The following is a 13,572-nucleotide window of genomic DNA, read 5'->3' as shown; positions in this document are numbered from 1 at the left end:
CTTATTGAAGACTCAAGACAGCCATAACATTGTGATTTTCTACAAGTGTATGTACACTTTTGACCACAACTGTATTTTGTGTTGCTGGTGCTTGCACACGCGTACTAATGTCCTCTGTTCACCATAATCTACAAAAGAACTACTTACATGTCCCTGTTCTGCAAGTATTCCACAAGTGCGCCCTCATTTAGAAGAAGTCTCCCAGCTAATCCTGCCTTATACTGACCAAAGTTGGAGAAAGAGGTATCTAGCTGATGTGATCTTACCTATAGCTCCTGCACATGTGGGACTCCAAACAATGATAGTATGGAAGTGAGACGTCTCACTCTGTAGCTAAAATAAGTGAGATGTTGACTCTTAAAGCTAAAACGGAGACCTAAACACAGGAAAACAGTATCTGCAGCAATGTGCGGAACAACAAAAATATGGTGATTTTTGAAAATGAAACCATGTAAACCTATTCTGGTACAACCTCAAAATACAGTCATGAACTTGAAAATGAGCCTAAGATGTGTGCTTTAATATCCACAGACTTTTAATTTCTACCATTCTGTTGCAGGCCTAAAGAATGTCTCCGCTCTATAATGAGAAGAGTGAACCATAAGGACCCCCACGTGGCCATGCAGGCACTGACTGTAAGCAGACTGTAAACAAACAACCTGTTCGGTTTTTGGAGGCATCACATAGTCCTCTTGTCATCTTCTGTTATTTACCCTGAACTAGTGGAGTAATCAGCTTTAATCTATATGATAAATGTCACAGGGATTAAATACTGAGTCTGATGAACTGTTTGTACCAATGTTCTCATAGCTCCTTGGTGCTTGTGTCTCAAACTGTGGCAAGATATTCCACTTGGAGGTGTGCTCCAGAGAGTTTGCCAGTGAAGTCAGCAATGTCTTAAACAAGGTGTGTGATGTAATTTTTAGTTTCAGTGTGTTGTCCACAATAATTATGTTTTCATAACTTGAAATTAGGCCGTGCTACATCCACTTCTTTGTTCTCACTATGTGCCTTTTTAATGCTTGTCCCCAGGGCCACCCCAAAGTGTGTGAGAAGCTGAAAGCCCTGATGGTGGAGTGGGCAGAGGACTTCCGCAACGATCCCCAACTCAGTCTGATCTCCGCTATGATCAAGAATCTACGCGAGCAGGGTGTAACTTTCCCAGCTGTTGGGTCCCAGGTATGTGTATAGGGTGGAATAGACTGGGGTTTTATGTTATCTTTAGCATACTCAGTGTATTTTTTTTAAGGGTTCCCTGTTGGACTCGTGGTTGAAAGCCATACCATCAACAAATTAAAACGTGCCCGTTTTGATTCCGCCCGAGGACCCTTGTTGCACCCCTCTTTTGCTTCCCATATTTTATTACCTAATAAAAATCAAATAAACAAAATCCCAAGAAATGATCTAACATAAAATGTTTTTATTTAATTGGGGAATTTTATGCTGTTTTGCTTAAACATTGGGATCCACACTCATCCTTTTATTCTTCTAGTTGTGGATTTACCTGAGCATGCAATTTATAATTTTTTCAAAGGCTGCAGAGCAAGCAAAAGCAAGCCCTGCTTTAGTGGCAAAGGATCCCTCCACCTCGACAAACAAAAAAGAAGAAGAAGACTTGGCCAAAGGTAACGAGCTGATAGTCTACCGTTACTGCACACCGAAATGCTTATTTAAGTTTTTCAATCTTCTGGCAATGGAGAAATACCTTTTTGAAGAATCATGCAAGTGCATTCATACAACATGCACACTAACACCTTTAATTCTTTATTTACATTGTAACTTGCATAACTCACTGTTTACACTGGATTAATGCACTGCAGATGTTCAACATTAAATAAGGACTCACAAGGGCAAATGCATGATTTCACATATCTGTCTCTTTTGTGTGCAGCTATTGAGTTGTCACTAAAGGAGCAACGTCCGCAGCCGCAGACCTCCCTGTCAAGCCTTTACCCAAACACTTCCAGCCTGCTCTCCTCAAACAAGTCCGATGGCAGGAAAGTCCGTGCCATCTACGACTTTGAGGCCGCTGAGGACAATGAGCTCACCTTCAAGTCAGGAGAAATCATCACTATCCTGGACGATAGGTGAATTTTTACACATACAAATCATAAGAGGATAAAAACAGCATGCAAGGATTTGACCTCTCATGACTGAGAGGTCTAGATGACATTCTGATTTTGGTGTAAATATCCAGATTATTTTAGAGAAGCTTAATACTTTGCAAACTAAGGCCTAAAATGTTCTTCTTATCTAATCTGTTTACTATTTAATGAGATCTCAAAGCAGCATAGAGAAGACAACAATTAAAATCTGTTGTTTGATCATGTCTGAGGGTTTTCTTTTTTATTTCAGTGACCCCAACTGGTGGAAAGGGGAAACATACCAGGGAGTGGGGTTGTTCCCCTCTAACTTTGTCACAGCTGACCTCACTGCAGAGCCTGAGATGAGTGAGTACAAACACACACACACACTTAAAACATCCTTCATGCACTGATGCCGTCTCTAGATCTTTGATTGCCCATTTAATCCATTTGCATTATTGCATTATTGATCCTAGAGTGCAAAATGCACTTGCATACAGCTGGTCAAACAATACAAATAACACAGTTCATTCAAGACATTGGTCAGACAGAAAGTGATCAGTAAATGGCAACATTGCCTGTACTTTGCCAAATCGCATTTTGGACAAATTACCTTCATACACTTCAAATTTTAGTGTCTGCTGTATTGATACAGAATCTTTTTTTCTTCTGTAAGTGCAGAAATGTTAATCCGCCCTTCATATGCTCCGTTTATGTTCTTGGCACTGTCTTGTAGTTAATGCATAGTCGTTTTAATTCACCATGCATTTAAAATCTTGTTTATTGCTGCCAGAATGGATTCTGTGTGTCCATAAAACAGTTTATCCTCTGGCGTCACTTTTTATAATCTAAGTAGTGTCCTGTCCTGATGTAGTCATGCCACAGGAAGTTAAGCTCTATTATTTTGTTGTAAAACTCATTTCTGTTTTTTCCTCCAACTCTTTATTTGAATTTCACAATATTATGACATACAGTGGTAACTGGCTGTGACAAATGAGGCATAATTGTACAACAGTATGTCAATGACTCTTATTGCTGTTTTAAAATGTTCTGAAAGAATGACAATTTGTCAATAGCTTTTATAAGATTGTAAATTTTATTTACATCTGAAATACGGACCAATCTTGTGCGCATGCATCAGAACATTACTGAAGGTCCAGTCAGCGCTTTCTGAACTCCTTATGTACTGCATGCGTAACTGATTACTACTGTTGCATTATTTTGCTGCTGCCACATCCGATGTTACTTGGAAATCTACAGTGAAGACAGAGAAGAAGAGCGTTCAGTTCAGTGAGGACATCCAGGTGGAGACCATAGAGCCCGAACAAGAGCCTGTATATATAGACGAAGTAAGTTCCCTGGTGTGAACACTTGCTAAGCTTTTTCTGCCTCATTGAGATCTCACTGTTGCAACAATACATTAAAGAGTTTGTTCCAAAATACAATCTGCAATTTAAAAATTGTCACCTGCTGACCAAAAAATCAGACTAGGTTTTATTTTTTATTTTAGGCAGATAAATTGGTGAACTTTCAATACTAGATTAAAAGAGTCACTCATCGCATCTGCCTGTAAAGTGTCATTACAGGAACTTTATTAAAATATTTCAGGACAAAATGGACCAGCTACTGCAGATGATCCAGAGTGCAGATCCCACAGACAACCAGTCAGACAGCGTTGAGTTACTACAGTTGGAAGGTAAACTAAATTTAGGGCAGATGTTGTGTAAAGGGAATGTCAGTATGCCAAATCTAATATGGTTTTATTGTTTTGCAAAGGTGGATTATTATTATTATTAACTACAGAAGAAATCGATAAACTTTTTGTTGTATTTTTCATCAGGTGCCTGCAATCAAATGGGGCCCCTCATTGACCAGAAGTTGGACGATATAGACAGGTACATTGTGATAACGTGAAACGCTTTGCCCACAGAAAGTGAAGAATCTAACAATTTAGATAGTAGACAGAAAATGCATAACACTGAGCCACATAAATATTAAGTTTAGAAAATCTAACTATCTTTGTGTGTGTGTGTGTGTTGGTGTTTGTTTGTGGGGTATGGGTTTGTATCAGGAAGCACTCCGAGCTGTCAGATCTGAATGTGAAGGTGATGGAAGCTCTGTCTTTGTATGCCAAGATAATGAATGAAGATCCAGTTTACGCCATGTATGCCAAGCTACAGAGCCAACAGTACTACATGCAGCAACCTGCTAATGCAGCACAACAGGTATAGTCACTAACACATCCGGGTCAGTCCTTAAAAAATGCTTTATGCTTTTATTCTTTTTAGAATGCATAAATGTCAAAAATGTCAACCATACAAATGGGTTTACCAGAGGATTGTACGTATTGAGTAATTAATTATCCATCAATCCATCTTTGTCCGCTTATCCGGTATTGGGTCGCGGGGGTAGGAGCTTCTGCAGGGGACCCAAAACTTGTCTTTCCACATTAGCCACATTAACCAGCTCCGACTGGGGATCCCGAGGCGTTCCCAGGCCAGGTTGGAGATAAAATCCATCCCTTCCCCACCCCGACTACTTCTCGATATCCTATCTATCTATCTATCTATCTATCTATACATACTACAAACAGATGGCAAACCTCACCTGGAACGAGTTCAACTTACTGCCGAGAACTGCCCGGACACAGCTCTCGCTTTGTTCATACAACGATTGGATGGCCCTGAAAAGGGACCCCCTCACCCCATAGTCTCGCAGCTCCTCCTTTTCTGATCCGTTGTTCCACAACCAGGATGGAATCCGCATCGTTCCTCTTCAACCCGAGGTTCGACTACCGGCCGAACTTGCCTACATCCAGGATCTATTGCACGCCCACACTTCTGGTTGCTCTCTGAGGTCTGCAGGCCAAGACCTTTTAACTGTCCCCAGAACACTGTCTCCCTTTAGCCTTGACAGCTTTGGATTCTGTGGGAACTTTTAAAAAACACCTTAAGACACATCTTTTTACACAAGCTTTAAAGTAGCAATATGGCTTAGTATTTTATGTGTTGCTGTTTTATTTGTTTTTACTGTAAAGCACTTTGTGACCCCTCTTGCCTGTGAAAGGTGCTATATAAATAAAGTTTACTTACTTACTTACTCCTTTCATCCTCCTGCTCTGTCTCTACCACAGAGGACGTGTCAGCTGGATTTAGGAGTTCCTCAAAGTGCTCCTTCCATCGCCCTATTACCTCCTCAGTTGAGGTTAACAGGATCCCATCCTTACTGTACACAGCTTGGGTGGTTCCCCACTTTTGCTAGTTTGACGGCAGGGAAAAAATGGGTCTGTGTGCCGGGTGCGTGGTTCAAAAGCGTTGTAGTCAGTGTCTTCATTTATTCATGGGTCAGTTATCTTTCATTCCCTCTAAAAGCCAGGTGCGTTTGTACCTTGGCACATTGCTATTGTAATGGCGGATTTGCACCGTTGTGTTTGTGTGACAAGCACACAGCGCTGTGCATAAGCCTAGGTGCATTTTACTAATCCGCTTTTAAAATGACAATGAAATTCTGCGCTATTGACTTTAGACCTTGGTAACCTCATTGCTAGGTAACCTTGTAAATTGATATTGATCTTACTGTTGAACTTACTGCTCACTGTGTATGTTCGTGACCACAGGTCTACTCTGGTCAGCCTGCATCAGGTTCGTATGCCATGAGCGGTACTACAGTGCAGGGTTACACCGTTCCCATGGAGCAGCTTCCAGCTGGAACCCCCATACCTGGTCAGCCTGCTCCCAGGTGAGTTTCAGATACATCGGTAGCTAGAGCTGTTACAATTCCAAATGTTACTGTACATTTAATTGTCTCAACAATAGTTGGGATTAACAATTTAATTGTCTTGCTCTCAAATTTAAAAATATTTATGTTTTATGTCATTTTTAAAACAAATTAAAGCTTTGAATGAATTACAGGATATATCTGTTGGTTATATATAATTACTATTTGGCATATCTAAACAAAATCAACAATTACCTGTCATACGCCTTAATTGCGGTTCAACAAAGAAACCATGATTATTTAAAATAATTTACAATTAGAAAGTGATGTAATATTCCAGTAGCTTTCACTCTCCTCTATGTACTAATTAACAAGGAAGACAAAGTCAAGCCTATTTAAATCAGCTACAAAATGCCAAAACACCTTGTTTAGTTTTTCAATCATTTATATGCTTTGAAGTCTCCTCCTAGGGTGTATTTAGCCTCTTCTTAACTTGTTAGTACTGTAAATTCTCAAATAGTGGCTTGGGTCTTTACTGCAAATTGACCAGGCCTTTACTTGTTACACAACAGCATTTCTTTCTTAATTGCCCCTTGTTGTGTTTTTCTGTTAGTATAAAGCCTCGATGTGTCAACATTATCTAAATTCACAGTTCTAATTTCCCACTAAACCAACAGAATGAGGTCACACTCAACACACATTGTTGTTCCCTATACCCAAACAGAAATACTGTTTGTTCTGTTCTTTTACTAATGAGTGCTGTTACAGTACTATCAATGACCCGTCCTTCAGATGTTCCCTCCCATCCCAGGAAGTGTTGAGCTTCATTGCCAATAACTTGACAGCGCTCAAAAGAAAGGAAAAAAAAAAGACATTTGAGTTCGCAATTGAAGTATTTGTATTAAAAAGAAATTTAGAGCAGCAGATTGGTGAGTGTGACATTACTCTGTTTTTGTATAGATGGAATTAGTGCTGTGGAAATCTAAATTAGGCTGAAATTACCATGCAATTAAATTTAAATTACAGGTTAATTCCACGTCCGGCCTTTAATGACCACCTGTACTAACTGTAATTATTCGTACTGGTCACAGCTATTATTTGAGACTTGGACAGTATTTGAATTTTGGCTTTTATTGGAGAGCTTAGGGTATTATGAATTCTACCCTAGTCCACATGCTTTAGTGTCATAATTGGTGTTGCTTCATTCTTTCCCATAGTGACGTTCATATGTACATGGGCCAGCCACCAGTCTACACCGCTGCTCCAGGGAGCATGGCCCCAGCAGACATGCAGTCTTACCAGCTCCCGGCCCCTGGCCCGGCCCCAGGCATGACGCAGATGCCAAACTACAGCACCCCCTCCGGGCCGAGCATAGCACCTTCCTCAGACCCCTCACAGGCCCCCTACTCAGAGAAAGCTCTGCTATAGGCCCCCCCGCCCCTGAGCTCACCGTTCTCGTCACACATACACATGAACCAGTTCTGATCCTATAGTGGTCTTAGATCATTTATCTTCTGTTTTACGATAAGTTTTATCATAGAATACCAGCTAGATGAAACAATTCAAATAGAGTAGACTAAAAAACTTGACATTTGGCACACTTTGAGTTGTTTTATCTGGCAGATAAATATACAGTTACACTTCTCAGTCCAGGTTTAGAAGTGATCACGAAGGTTTGATTAGAAGAGCTCACACCAAGACATGCATAGTATGAAAATGGACACGCTGTGTTTTTAATTGATGACGTTTCTGCATTTTCACTCTTCTTCTCCATGCCTTTACATGACTCAGATGTGAAGACACGGAGGAGCTTTTATTTGCACTTTTATCTTCAGTTGCACTTATTTAAGTTTTGGTAATTTAAGCGTGATCACTTCCAAATCTTGATATATAAGCAATATATGCATTGTCCATTGTTTTTATGTACGAGACCTGACTTATTGCTCCCTTTTTAAGAAAAGGACTTAAAAAGGACTTTTGAAAACTTGTGGTAATGTTTTATTTTATGGTTGCGGACTACATAATGTGGTACCAATTATAGAAGAAATGAGACCAAGTTAATTTAGTTAGGTTTTAAGTAAACTAAAAATCAGTTTAATTAAAGGAATTTCTTTTAATGAATGAAAATTTACTTACTTAACTTCATTTGTCATTTATCATTGGAAACCTTTTTCTTCTACAGCTCTTTGCTGGAAACTACTAAGACATTACGGACCTGTAAAATAAAGCATTAACAAAATTGCTTTGAGAAAACAAGTGTAGCTGTAGCCACTTATCTAATCTAACCACAAAATAGATATGCAATTACTATTTGATCAAGTGTGATATACACACGTGCATTCCTTCACACCACCCCTCAACACGCCCATTGTTGCTACACACAGGACACACAAACACACTACAGCCAGGTGTACAGACACACCAGTTGGTTCGCATCCTCAGCCGATTATGATCAATAACCTTCACTCACACACTAATATACCACAGCCTTCTCACCCACTTAAAGCAACTGCAGTGCTAATCAAGTCACAAAAAAGGGGTGTAAACTTACATTTCACCTTTCTTTCTTTTTCTTTTTGTTTAATCAAAAAAAGGACTTTTAGCGATGCTAAAAACGTTGAGTTACTACATTCTGTATATGTGGTCAACTTTTAAAAGTACTGAAAACTGAAGCCACTTTGTTTTTTGGAGGGAAAAAGAAACCAGAGGAATTGAAGCATGCACATGACTCTTGTATATACTGTATCAAACTAGTAGTAAAGCCACATGATGACCTCGTGGATGAGCTGGATGTTAGCACAGCTCCAAGTGTTTCTCTCAGCCTTAAAGGGGAACTCTGCAGTCATGGTGTCCCTGCTGAACAAATGGTGTAAAAGCCAAAGAGGGAGAAGTGAAAAAGCGCCAGATTACCAGATTTTTCTTTTTCTTCTTTTCCTAAGATTGACTCTTAACGTCAAACTGCAGAGTTTTCCTTTTCAAAATAAGGAACTCTTGATCCTTCTTGGTGGATGTAGTGTTTGCGTTGTCTCTATTCAGGCGCTGTACTAACACACTACAGACATGGCTACTAAAGGGCAAACTGATCTGCCCCAGTGTCTTTAAAGCATCTCTTTAGTCAGTGTTAAAACGTGAATACTATGGGCTTTTTTTCTAGTGCGTTTTAATTTATGTTTTGATTGTTATGCTATTTTAAATGAAGAAGCAGTGCAGGATGTAAGTATTCAGAGAAAAGCGTATTATGTGATATTCTGCCTAACTTAGTTGTATATTTAAGTCGCTCACATCAGAACGTTTTCTCAGTGTTTGATACATGCTTATTGTACTGTAGGGTCAAATGGATGGTAATGTGAAAAACTGATCTAACCTCCCCATGTATTTCAAACCTGTCCTTTCTCAGAGCTGTCTAACACTAAAACAAATTTTACTTGAAACAGAACTGAAATACAGTTTTATGATTCTGGAATGCACAGTCGTGGGTTTGTAAAACATCTCTCTCTCAAGGTTCCGCTAAAGCTATCAGTTACCTTGACCCTTGAAAATTGTTGTTGAAATATTGTAGAAAAGTCTAATTGTCATCTTATACTTTACATACTCTTCCATGGCTTCTACGCGTTCAAAGTCCTTCGGAAAAAGTTGATGTTTAAGAATATTGACTGGATTGCAAAACACTGACGAAACAGGAAAATTATTTATCCCTGGTCTGATATTAAACAATGCTGCATGAAGGCACTGTGAAGCAGTTTTAAATATAATGAAATCGATTTTCCAGTTGCGGGACAAATTGGTGTGTTACATTTTTGTCATTTCATTTTCTCGAGGTGCTATAATTGTGCTCCTCGTTGCCACCCTGTGCCACCGTAACAATATAAAACAACCCCACTTGAGCCTTCGTACATGGGACTTTGCAAACGTGAAGCCATTTAATTTTCCAGAACTTGATTTTAGCATTAATATACTTGATTTGAAAGATTGAAATGTTCTTTTTTTGCTGCCTTTAACTTAAAATGCAAGACTGAAATAGTGTTAATCTGTTGGATCAAAGAGGGCTGAAAATATCAAATATATAAAAGAAGTAGCAGCTATTCTGGGACCACAAGACCAGGAGCCAGTTAATCATCACACATCCTCCAAATGTAAAATCTTATTGTACCATAGCGTTGGACTGCAGCCCCGATGTAGCTGTATTGCACAGGAGTGAGATGCTGCCTGTTTTTAAGTTTTAAACATTATTATTGTAAAGGTTATGTCTGAACTTGTATCCTGATGTTTGTATGTATTCTTTTAACCATACTTATTAATTGGTATTCACAATAAAACCAGGCCAAATGTACAGAATAATATGAATGGCCTTGTCTGATTTGTAGAGCACTTGCAGATGTGTGAAATACAAAACATGTTTTATTTAGTTATATTTAACTGCACAGAGTTAAACTGATGAGAGGCAAAGTCAAGAGATTTGAAAGAGCTTGAAACAATTTGAACACTTTGAACTATTTTCTATTGAACTTTCTCTCTAGTCTTTCAGATTTATCCAATCAGGGCTCTCATCCCTCTGCATCCGTCTTGCATGTATTCCTGTCCACTCTTCTTTTCTTCCTTGTTTGTGTGTGTGTGTGTGTGTGTGTGTGTGTGTGTGTGTGTCTGTCTAGCTGTGTCTCTATAGGAGCCAAATACCGTGTAACTTCATCTAAAATAACATCTGTAAAAACAGACACTGGTCTCAGTGTAATCAAGAACACTTCAGCAGTCGGCTGAGTGTAATTCTGTTCTTGAAATTATGGGATGGGAGTGTTCTTTTTTTTGTGAGCCCATAAAAAGGCGAGCATGACCACCTCATTACCTCAGCAATAAAAGAATACAGCCTCAGTGCAGTGTAAGCAATGTCGGTGTGCAGAGTCCAACAGCTCGACCGGCTCGTTTTGTGGGAGATGATTGTCAAAGTCTTTGGTTCCAAGTTCAGACCAGCAACTGGTTTTCAGGGACCATGCCCTCGGGGAAGAAGGTTAAGCTCGTGCTGTTTGAGGTTCTGCAGCTTGCAGCCCTTATCATACCCATCTTTGTGATCATGGAGAGGTTTGCCAGCCTCATACATGATGTGAGAGGACGGGATCTAACAGCCTACTGGCTAGTGGTGGCCGCCTCTATTGCCTATGTGACCTCTGTGACCCTCCTGGTGTGGGTTCCTCTGAAATATCTCATTTTGAAGCGGCAGAGGTTTATCTCAGAGATCACACAGTGGTGAGTACAGCCGTTTGGATAGAACACAAACCCTTTGAGGCACATTTGGGATTTAGGCCTAAATTTGACTGGACGAGGAGAAAAACACTTAAATACCAATGCAGTAGTGAAAGGACAAACAAAGTAGCAATATTACAATGTTTAAATACCTGTTTATTTGGTCCTGAATTTACGAGTATTATCAGAAAAATATACTTACAGTACGTACAGTATATCTCAAGTACCCACAATCCAAAATGGAGTTGGCATTGTAGCTGGTTGATGTGGAGCTAATCTTAACTACGATTTTGGTTAATTTTTAACAAAGCATATTTTGTATGATTTTGTGGGTACTCTTCTGAAGGGTTTTATTACTGACCAGATGCTTTTGATGGCTAATGTAAGCCAACTTTAGCTAGATAATGACATCACTGAGTGAGTTTGCTGACCCAATGTCCCCTATCCACAAAGTAAACTGACTCAAAGGCTGCACGGTAACTGTCAAATGTTTTGACACACTTTCTCATTCAAGTGAATGGAAAAGTGTGTCCAGACTTTTGACTGGTTGTTGGCATGAAGCCTGACATCAGGAGATAGCAGACAATCTGCAAAGTAACTACTTACTATAGATGTCCGATAAATGTCATGGGTAAAATAATTATAGGCCTGACAAGATAGATCAAATGCAGAATAGCATATGTTGAGAAGAGGATCGGAATTGTTCAGATGTGAACTAAATACATCCTATTTTGTTTTTCAGGAGACCAACAGCACTAGCGTATCTGATCCTATGTACATTACCGTCCTTTGCTATTTTAATAGCCAGCTCCAAGGTAAAGCCATCAAGACGGATTGTTCTTGTCAAAGAGAAGCACTTGTTGATGTTAAGTTCGTTCATGCTCTGACGGGGTCCTTGAACTGGCATATTTATTTGGCATTTTGTTTTGACATTTGTGGAACAAGCTCGTTTAAGGACCCCCACCCTTGTGTAAGTGAATGTGTTTAGAGCACTATTATTACTCACTGAGTGATGGTTGACACGGCACATTGCACCACAACTTCAGTCTCTTGAGATTTTACTTCCAAATGTTTTCTCACTATGTACTGAGAGGGACTTTGGCACCATCATAATTGTAAGAAATTGTACCGTGTCCACAGTCACATGCCAGTACTCTCTGTTGGTATTCAGTAACCCACAGTGAACATAACGAGTTGATCATTAACTCAAACTAACATCCACCAATCCTAAAAAAAAGAAAAGAAAAGGAAATGTACACAAATAAATGAAAGATGATAAATGTCTTTATTCGAAGATGAGCAAGGACATAAAAAAGAGCATGTGGCCACACAAAGGCTTGTCAGATATGTTCATACATCCAATATTTATATATATATATATATTTATATATAAGAGCATTCAGCAGCATCTTTATGTCCATAATGATGGGGTGATAAAATCCGATGGCTTCATAAAACTTCACTCCTCTTTCTCAGTCCAGCCAAATGCCTTGACGAAAGGGTTTCGATTCAGTTTTTTCATGCTTCATTCCTCATGATTTCTCAGTGGTGTGGAGATTGGTTCTTTTTACTATGGAATTCACATTTGTTTTTGCTGTTACCTCTTGTACTGTGCTGTAGGTGCAGGTGGACAGAGGAAACCGAATTGACCATTTTACTGAGTTGCCCGTTTCCTTGGTACTTTTTTCCCTCATTTGTGTGGATGTCATAGAGAGGATTCGCCCTTGCAGGCTCGTTGGACAATGTAAGTTTTAAAGTTGTTGGCTTTATTACAATTTAAATGACGTTGAAGTGTGTATTTGTTGCATTTTTTGTTCTGCAAGAACAAATGCATACCTGTAATGATTCAGCTGGACTCAATTCTCTATCATGCTGTAGTCGCCGGCAGTATTAGTTGACCACCATACCAACATTTTGGTCAGTAATTACTAATTACAAATGTATTTGGCAAACACTAAAGCACAATGAACAACGACATGACACCTTTAATGTTTCAGTTAATATTATGTTTACATGGTAGTGGAGACAGGTTGGTTCCTGGGACCATGGGCAATTGGTCTTTGGAGGACGTTTGGTGTGGGGTGGACTCAATAGACACTCACAGCTCTCTTTTTGCCTGGGGTGCCATAGCAGGCTAATCCAGCCCTGATAGTCCCGATATACAGTATACAGTGCTGCTCATGAGCACAGGAACCTTTAAGGACACCAATTTTCTTTACGAATGTATTGTAAATAAATAACTGTACTTCCTTAAAATACAGGTGGCATGAGCATATACACCCCTACGTTAATTTCCCATAGAAGCAGGCAGATTTTTATTGTTCAAGGCCAGTTATTCCATGGATCGAGTATACTATTCATCCTGATAAAGTTCCCTCGGCCTTTGGAATTAAAATAGCCCCCATCCTCACATACTCTTTACCATACCTATAGATGGACATTGTTTTATTTCAGTTAGCCTAATAGCTGGTTTGATTTGCATTAAAGAGATGATTTTGTGGAAAGTTCCACAATCTCAATCTCATACCCCCTGTAT

The 13,572-nt window shown here is 39.4% G+C and overlaps 2 protein-coding genes across 2 annotated transcripts in view; both read left to right on the top strand.

Annotated features, from left to right (window-relative positions):
* colec12 (collectin sub-family member 12) overlaps positions 1-9,870 on the top strand; it is a 44,550-nt gene extending 34,680 nt beyond the window's left edge. Inside the window, exons 14-25 of the mRNA XM_034886702.1 lie at positions 560-635; positions 811-906; positions 1,033-1,179; positions 1,535-1,625; positions 1,892-2,087; positions 2,356-2,450; positions 3,345-3,433; positions 3,693-3,780; positions 3,925-3,979; positions 4,156-4,309; positions 5,701-5,822; positions 7,019-9,870. Coding sequence (XP_034742593.1) covers positions 560-635; positions 811-906; positions 1,033-1,179; positions 1,535-1,625; positions 1,892-2,087; positions 2,356-2,450; positions 3,345-3,433; positions 3,693-3,780; positions 3,925-3,979; positions 4,156-4,309; positions 5,701-5,822; positions 7,019-7,229 — 1,420 coding nt within the window. The 3' untranslated portion in view covers positions 7,230-9,870. The remainder of the gene's footprint in view (positions 1-559; positions 636-810; positions 907-1,032; positions 1,180-1,534; positions 1,626-1,891; positions 2,088-2,355; positions 2,451-3,344; positions 3,434-3,692; positions 3,781-3,924; positions 3,980-4,155; positions 4,310-5,700; positions 5,823-7,018) is intronic.
* A 658-nt stretch (positions 9,871-10,528) lies between these two features.
* The window catches only part of si:dkey-32m20.1 (transmembrane protein 236), a 4,170-nt gene continuing 1,126 nt past the window's right edge, over positions 10,529-13,572 (top strand). Inside the window, exons 1-3 of the mRNA XM_034886729.1 lie at positions 10,529-11,039; positions 11,779-11,851; positions 12,657-12,780. Coding sequence (XP_034742620.1) covers positions 10,786-11,039; positions 11,779-11,851; positions 12,657-12,780 — 451 coding nt within the window. The 5' untranslated portion in view covers positions 10,529-10,785. The remainder of the gene's footprint in view (positions 11,040-11,778; positions 11,852-12,656; positions 12,781-13,572) is intronic.

The sequence above is a fragment of the Etheostoma cragini genome, chromosome 12 (assembly GCF_013103735.1).
Source record: "Etheostoma cragini isolate CJK2018 chromosome 12, CSU_Ecrag_1.0, whole genome shotgun sequence".
Classification (NCBI taxonomy): domain Eukaryota; kingdom Metazoa; phylum Chordata; class Actinopteri; order Perciformes; family Percidae; genus Etheostoma; species Etheostoma cragini.
Note: the sequence above shows the minus strand (reverse complement) of the source record. Positions and strands in the feature narration are given on the sequence as shown.